The sequence below is a fragment of the Helicoverpa armigera genome, chromosome 10 (genome assembly GCF_030705265.1).
Source record: "Helicoverpa armigera isolate CAAS_96S chromosome 10, ASM3070526v1, whole genome shotgun sequence".
NCBI classification, from domain to species: domain Eukaryota; kingdom Metazoa; phylum Arthropoda; class Insecta; order Lepidoptera; family Noctuidae; genus Helicoverpa; species Helicoverpa armigera.
Genome location: NC_087129.1, coordinates 11,038,800 through 11,047,643, shown reverse-complemented (window position 1 = coordinate 11,047,643; position 8,844 = coordinate 11,038,800). Strand labels below are relative to the sequence as shown.

General features: G+C 33.2%; 1 protein-coding gene across 6 annotated transcripts in view; it reads right to left on the bottom strand.

Annotated features, from left to right (window-relative positions):
* Window positions 1–380: 380 nt before the first annotated feature.
* Window positions 381–8,844, bottom strand: part of LOC135117368 (DNA-binding protein D-ETS-4-like) — a 36,836-nt gene continuing 28,372 nt past the window's right edge. For 5 of the 6 annotated variants that reach the window (XM_064036475.1, XM_064036474.1, XM_064036476.1 and 2 more), the window contains exons 4-7: window positions 8,262–8,388; window positions 8,057–8,095; window positions 5,114–5,263; window positions 381–1,605 (exon numbers count right to left, since the gene is read on the bottom strand). In XM_064036475.1, the coding sequence (XP_063892545.1) occupies window positions 1,415–1,605; window positions 5,114–5,263; window positions 8,057–8,095; window positions 8,262–8,388 (507 nt within the window). In that variant the 3' untranslated portion in view covers window positions 381–1,414. The remainder of the gene's footprint in view (window positions 1,606–5,113; window positions 5,264–8,056; window positions 8,096–8,261; window positions 8,389–8,844) is intronic. The other variant, XM_064036477.1, reaches the window with a different exon arrangement.

Here is an 8,844-nt window from a genome sequence, read left to right as displayed (position 1 = left end):
TTGAGATGAGTTTTTTCGTTTTTCAGGTCACGGAAAAGTCATTAGTTTTATCTAGGGAAAATAATTTTGTGACTCTTGTATAAAAGGACAATAACTTAATTTTATTGCGTTTAGAGATTAGGTAAATGTGTAAATAACATGATGCAAATCTGTAGCTTTTAGTTTTCTTTTTGTAGTGTTTTTCCTTGTGATGCATAAGCATTTTTTTTTTAGTTTTTATGATAGGTAACATACCTTTTATAAGGTGGCGAAAAAACTGTATTTATTGACTTTGCTCGTGTCTTTTTTACAAATCTACAGGTGTCAATAGAAGCTTATTTAAGTGTCAATAAATTTAATGTACATTTGTATAGATAGGTATGGAAAAATAATATAACGAATTGAATAGCCATTTAATTTATTATGACATTAAAATTGATTCATAAAATCTACATTAGTTTGGTCCAATAATAATCATTATTAAAATTTAATACAACGCTAACTGCGTTAACTTATAAAATGTAATATAATAAACATTTATTATACTTATTTCATATGTTTTTATTTCTATCCCAACACCAATATTGCAAATATTTTACACAATAATTATTTACATCTCGGCGGGACACCTTTACAAAATGTTTTACACAAAATTTTGTCCCCAATAAATAATCGTCTATTTGGCACAAAATTAAAAATATTTTTGAGATTAGAATCCGAAACAAATTTTGCACGAATCATCCGCCTTCACTAAAATTAAATATAAAAACTTAATTTAATAATTATTGCAATAAGTGACGTAACTCGTCTTTTTTAAATATTTTTAATATAAAAATTAGATTAACACTTTTTATTTCTTTTATATTTTATAAAAAAGTATAACACATTTTACAACACGTTTTACAAACTTACAACGAGAATAATCTCTTTTTAATCACTATTCTTAGTACCAAACAATAGAGGGCACATTTTCCTTATATTTACAGATCGCTTAACTAACTAAAAGTTCATAGAACGTACTAGAAATATATCATAGATATATGGGATAAACATTACCAGCTTTCGACGAGGACGATCCTGTGTAAACTCAACACCAATCGGATCGTGATCGTTTAGTCGCTGGTAAAACTAAAACATTAACACATCTAATAGTCCCGTCCAATAGAATTCCAGAGAAAATTACCTTTCCCGAATTTTATGGAGGGATAGTGTAAAAGACGCCTATTAATTCCCGGCCTCACGACGTACTCGTCGATACAAAGAACCGTAGAAAATTCGGCAGTCTACAAAGTCGGCGACTGCGCTGCGATTTGCGTTTGCGCCGCAAAACGAAGCCAGTCATCGTGCCGTCCGCATTACCGCGGCTCTCACGCACCCTAATATACAACTTAAATAAATTATGTACACTACTTATAGACTAAACGAGAGTATTAATTTATAAGCAGTACGGATGACAGAACTGGTAGACAAGCCTCTGACTCCTCTCTGTTTTCTTCATGATTCCCTTCTTGTAGTACTGTCGGATGCTCCTGGAGAGTTTGTCATAGTTCATGGCAGGCCTGTTCTTTCTCTTGCCCCACAGCCTGGCGACGCGGACTGAATCCTCAATCTTGAATACGCCGTTACCTGTGAAGTACGGTTTGAATTAAACATTTCGTTCAATAAATCGGATACGCGAATCTTATTTTTTGAGAGACATTACACGTGCGTGCTTGTTTATTATAGGTTGACTTTCCTATGAAATTTAAAATCTTCGATGCCTATTCATTGCTTTATAAAGCAGAAAGCCTTTAAAATAATCTTTAGGAATATAACTAAGGCTTTGTGTTTCCAAAATCACGAAGAAACGTAAGCTGCATTCTAATCTCACATGACCGCTATGTCTCCTCGTGCCGTGATGACTTCGTGCTTAGCTTTAATGAGATATAAATTTAATTTTAGAAAAGAAACGGTAAAAACTCATTACTTTTCCGAACTACAACGAAACCAGTTGTTCACAACAACTTTTTAGCTGACAAAACAAAACCAGTTAATGTTTATTCAGAAAGCAGAAAGCTCTATAAAAACGATCATGTTAAACATTAAATATTGCTTTAATTTACACATGTTTGTGTAATAAAGTTATAATACATAAGCTATCTTATCAAAAACTTAAGATATAAAACATGAATTACATTATCTGCGTGCGTCATTATCAGTGGCATTAGAAGAACAAAATGTTAATGGACAGTCCTTGAGAACAAGTTCCAACTTTAAGCAACTTTAGACTAAAAGTAAGTACCAATACAGAGTCATATATCACACCAATTAAAATCAAAACACAGTAAATCGTGCTCTAGAAACCAAATATGCAATTGCTTGGAATACTCGTGATCCAAAAATGACTGTATAATAGTATTTATGGAAACAATGGCGGCCTATCGTCTGAACAAGTCACGAAACTAGATAACCTTTATTTAAAACGATTTTATTGAACAGATGGTAAATGGCCAGATCACCTTGGTACGGAATGTCGTCCAGGTGAATTTTCCATGCGTTAGATTCGATAACTGATGCATTCGATTAAGATAAAATCGAGAATCGGTTGGAATTGTTGAAAAAATCTCGGGTTTCATATTTCATGTGAAAACCCAGCTTTAACGGATAGTAACCTTATAACATAAGAAGTGATTCAGGAGTTACAAACTCAAAAACTTTATTTCTTTATAATGTGTAGATTTGGTAAAAGATAAAGCTTAAAATAGCTTAAACTTATGTGAAGACATTCTAAGCACGTTTTAATGTGTCTATTGTGTTACTAACTTTAGGCCATTTTACGTGTATGTGAATGTGCACATGTGTCACGATTTTACCTAAAGTAGGGTTCTCAAAAGAGGTTGAATTTACAATTATTATTTTGAATAAGTAGGTATATTCTCTGTGGTATTGCAGTCACGTAATAGCCATATTATTATTTTATTGACTACTAAAAATTAATAATCAATAACACCAATAAATTGTTGATAATGTTAATAAAACGATTAACATTTAATACCATTATATTTTAAAATTAAGCCAATAAGAAACTATTTCAATGATAAAGTGTGGACAAGCCACGCCTACTATTCTGCATAGTAAATTATCTTGAGCGAAACAAAGGAGTGTCTATTCCGTGTTCGAGACAATTATAGGACTTATCATTTATCGTACGGGCAGGTTGAGACAAAGGGTCGTTTGGTACATTTGTTGTCACTGAGATACTGGCTTTTATCAAACAGGTTTTGTACTCGTTTTTATTGTTACTAAGTACCTACTGGTCACTTTTGTTATGTTTAAAATTGTATCGTTAAGTCTTTTGTGTCGAAAAGAACTAGGCTTTATAATCGGTTAGATATAGAAAATACTGATTGAAAATGTAGCATCAACCCAAGTATTTATATGAAAAGACATGGAATCTTTTTAGTTTTTTTTTTGACGTTTGGATTAAAATTATTGGTAATTTTTAGGTTAAAAACTTAAAATAAGTGACATATCCATGACGCTATAGATTTCCCCAAGATAAATAATATTAATTATGAATGCAAACACTATCATAATACGATGTTGTTGCAATTTATCTCCAACTAATTAACAAGGCCATGTTTAATTAAAATAAACAAATATATTACAATTTTATTGTTTACTTGACAACGAACAAAATCGAGTAGAATTTACTCGATGTTGTTTACTCGAATAGGATTAAAGGTTATATACTTTAGATATTGTTATGTATTACGACATTTTATTTTATAATTGGTCTTGTTAATTAACTATCAAAATAATTGAGAGACACGTTTTATTTTATTGCGTCGTTACAGAAGAGATTTATTTGTTATTTTGAATATTTAGGTATATATTTCTGTGTTTTTAACCGACTTCTCAATAAGAAGGTGGGTCGCAATTGGACCGCGTATTTCTAGTCCTAGGTATTTAGTTATTAATTTTGAAGATTGTGTCATCACTGAGTCATCAAAACCTTATCATTTACTAATTGTCTAGACAAAACAAGAATGTCTAGACTGTTATTGTTCTACTTCTTAAGTATAGATTAACTTTGAATAGAAATGTCATGTGTATGGTTTAGTTTTAATATTTTTGAAAAAATATATACAACATGTAACTTTCATGACTCGTTTACTGAATCGATTTATATCATTTTTAATATAGGTAATTTTTTATCCCAAAAATAATTAAAACTACGGAAATTATTGTCATATTAACCCTGCACAGTCAAAACGAATTCAAATAGACCTTAACTCAAAGTAATAAGACTTCGTGTATTGTCGGCTTTTTCCGTAGTTTCGTTATGTTGTGTCGAGTCGAGCGGCGCGCGGCGCGATATTTGTGTGCGTAGTAGTATGACCAAAAAGTTCTCCAAAAATTGGTATAACAATTTAATAAATAACAATGCATATACATGTTAAATAAAAAAATCAGTGTATGTATTGTGATTATAACATAATATTCTAATTGGGGTGTTTGAGGGTGTGCGTTAATTAGGTTACATGTTGTATATATATAATTTAATATTAAAACCTACAATATTTTTTATTTACAAAACCACACCTGTTTTAGACCGGGATATTATTATTTTAGTGAAAACACCTTTTGTTTTAATCGTATCTACCTACCATTTTTATCACCTGCAATATTCCCCACGTAGTTTCATATTTTTACAAAACACAAGATTATAATGTACGTCAATGGATTGTAAGTTGTTAAGATAAAAGTTGATAAATTACATTTCCAATGAAAATAATAACCACGCAATCGTCGAAAATAGAAATGACATAGGTACGCGAGTTTTCAACAGATTGAAACTTTGTTCAAAAGGAATTTTACCTGGCATATAAACCAAATGTATAAAAATATAACTATCTATTGATATCCCCAAAAGTCAAAAAGAACATAATCGTGGAATATACTCAAACAATTTTCTCCACTGTAGTGTAGTGTGTTCACAAATATATTTTTTCCCAGAAACCTAAGCTAAAGGTTCATATTTTATCGTTTTTTTTTTATTTTACTCCTATATTACAAATATATGTAATGTCTCTCAAAAAACAATTGCCACAAACAAAAGAAAGTCCTAAAAACATATTCACAAGATACTCACTTCGGTCTAACCACCGTATCGCCGATCCATGAACATGGGGGGACGCTAGAAGCTCCTTCAGGAACTGCCACAGATGTATATGTGTACTCCCGGTCTTGGCTTTACCGCCTCCAACAGTCGCACTTGTGCCCGCTGACTCTGAGTCCTCATCTGTGGAAGAAGAAATAACGTTAGCAAATGATTCTGAAGCTTAGGTGTGAAGAGTTAAAGCTGCAAATGGAATGAGATGTGCTGTTATAAGTGAGGATGTAATGGAGAGTTTAAGTAATTTTGATAATGAGGAACATTCAAATATGATTAACTTTCAAAACTAAGCTAATGTTGGATAGGATTGAACCAAAAACAATGAATCGGTTCTACAAGATAAAATCTGGCACACAGGTAGACGTCAATTACTTAATGAATGACCACTGGGCTCTACGGAATAATTAATATTTAAACTAGGTATAATGCAAATTATTAACAAGAATAACAGCCAGAGTGTATGTCAAAGGCGACCTGAATGCATAAAGAAGCGTATAATTTAACAATTTAGAACTATTAAAAGGCCCATAATGCTGCTATAGAAAAAGGGGGTAAGCAGAGCCCCAGCCTACAAGACGACAATATAGCTTCTTGGGAGTCAATCGCCTGAATTAATAGTTTCTAGGAAACCATAAACCTACTAGACTAGCATAATCATAACTTTTTGCCTAGACATAAAAAAATCTTTAAAGACAACAAAGAATTTTCTCAAAGAAAATGTTTAAATTAAAAAGATATTTTAAAATGGATACTGTAAACATGGACCAAATTAACAGCAACCGACCTTCAGTTCTAGACATGTAAACAAACTGACATCCAAACAAATCATATAAACACAACGCTGCACTCGGAACAGTTAAATAGCAACTTGCTATTTAAAGAAGAAAGCCAAGTGCTAAACGGAATGCTGCAAACTATTTGAGAGAACTATGGCTGGCTTTAAAGTTTGAGGAATCCTGAATTCTAACAGCAAGATAATAAAGCTCAAATTACGAATGCAGATAAAATGAGAGTAAAGTTACTAAAAGAGATGAGCAAAGTGACACAGACTACGGTTGATTAAATTCGAAGTACTATAAACCGTATGTGTAGGGAGCAATGAAAATTTTCACGATGCCAACGGCAATTTTATCGTGGTCGCATACGACCTTGTGGGTCCGGCGGCGTGAACTAGGCCTTCGGGAAACGACACAAAAACAAGACTTGACGTATATGGATCCGAAGCCGACATGTAAGGGACAGAACGGCAATAGAACGACAATCGCCTGATTGATGGGTTAACTGTAACTAGGCGTGGCTCCATATAACATTAGTATCCAATTCATTTTATCGGTCAACGATTTTAAGATTTACTGCCTCAAGCTCTTAAGCTTGTTTCAATAAACATACCTATCAATTTTATAAAATGATCAGTTTGGATATCGTCATTGCAATCGCAAGCAAAAATATGTGAAACCTGATCCTTCTCGAAGCTACACGTTGTTTTTAAGTCATCAATTATTTTAGCCTACTTATCATGTTTTTCTACCGTATCAAGAATTTGTACTTTTATTGGGCGATTAGATACTGCTTTTTCTTTAACTCTCACATTGACTTCAGTATTAAGACTCTCGTCTGTTTGTACAACTTCTGCACTTTAAGAATCTGTTTTAAATCAGAATTCACTATTTGGCCTCTTAACCCCATTGATTTACTTTATACCTGTCAGGGCTTTTCTGATATAAATCTTTATGTCAAACAACATGTGTGGACTGACAACTGAGTCGTAGATAATTGTCGATCGCAATTTCCTGTGCTACTATCTGACACTTTTTTTTATTTATAAGCTAACTGTCCAGCCATTAAGGGCGACAGGGTGTCTCGTCCGCTTGGACTGTATCACGGGTCTATCTTTATGCAATTGCGATAAGACTTGCTTTTATGACTTTAATCTTGACAATATTAATGGCAATTCGTTATAAAGTATAATTTACAACTACTCTGTTGATTGAAAACTATTAATCTAAAGCAATGTCTGTTTCCAAGGTACTGCACAGTTAGATGACAATTCCTTAAACAAAAGTTTAAATGCCAACTTTGTCATTGGCTAATCGTTTATCACCAGTAAATACCGCGCCTGTCCTCATTACGTCCTATACATCTTGGCTTTCAATTCCCTCATAAAGTGAGTTTACAACCGCGGACGATGTTGGCCATACATCATTAGCTCGTTTGTCTCTAACACAGTCCGTATGTGGGTTGGTAACGGTCGTTGCACAATGCATGCGACTGATGCATTGCCGTGCTACATTCGACCACGTATTGCACTATCTACTTTTCAATCATGTGTCTTATATTTTCACGCGTCTTCATGACAGGATCAGTAGATTGTATATTACGCAGTAACTAACGGTAGATGGGCAAATTCTACTCTTTATGGACTTTGAATTTTGTTCAACTTCACAAGAATTTATAGCACTTATGCTGGCATCGCTGGCATCTACACTAACACATCTAATTTACTGTTACCTTTGGTTAATAGGATCAAAGTCTTTCAATTCTACTAAATTCATACTAGGCTAAAACTTCTCAAGTAGCAATAAAATAGAACCAGCAGCTATCAATCCCACAACCCGAACGTCACTCATTTATTTAATTTACGTCTCATAAATCAGCCTTAGGCGTGTCTGTCCTATAAGAATTTCCATTAAATCTATATATCTTGATCTGCTTAGACTTAGGTAGGTAATCTAATGGAAATTAATTTAATAGTTATCGTAAAACGTTTTGCTCATTATAATGATAATGGATTAACTTAATTTGATGATAAATCATTTGAATTTAATGATTGCAGGTTACACAGTTAAGCAACTGATAAGAAACATGCTTCATTCAAAGCTGACTTAAACAAAATTGATTTAATAGAAAAACATTTAGTACCTATCTTATCCGTTGCTAACTCTTGATTCTTTGCCAACCCTGCAAAGGAATTGGCATTATAAAAAATGTATTCACAAAACACAGTATAAGATGTTCAAAATGTTCGACGTTCATCTGGTTCGACGATCCCAAATCTTCAGCCTAATTTGAATAGACATTGGCCTATTGTTGGAAAAATACAAGATGTAGTCAATAAGACACTCACCATCACTCATGTCGTCGGCAGACGGTAAACCAGCAGGCGTCGGAATGGGCGATGCTGATAGCTGATGATGATCAGACCCTTGTGATGTTCTCCAGATCTCTAACTGAGCATACAGAGTACTTCCCGCCTGTAACAATAATAAACAATGATCAAACCAGATCTAACGATGAACTTATTACACAGAAAGTACGCCCAGTTTCCAAGATCCAACATTTGAAGTGATCATTACCTCTGTTTAGTTAGCAGAAAATTGATTAAACTTATCTTATTTATATCAAAAGCGATGTGGAACTAACGAGTCTGGCTGTGAATTAAGAAACGAGTTTCAAATGCTTGCTACCAGAAATAGATTTGCAAAGCGTATGGTAACGTGTGTTTAAATATTTATGTGTTGCGGTCGAGCGGAATTTTTGGGAATGGTTTTTGCGAGTCATAAAAGTGTTTATTTTTTTCTTTTTACAGAAGTACTCGCCCAGTAACTGTGTATCTATAAAATTTCAAATTCTTCTAAAGCCACGTTTCATTACATAAACTATCTCAAGACTGATACTCAATGTCACCTAATCTCTGAATCTTTAACCTT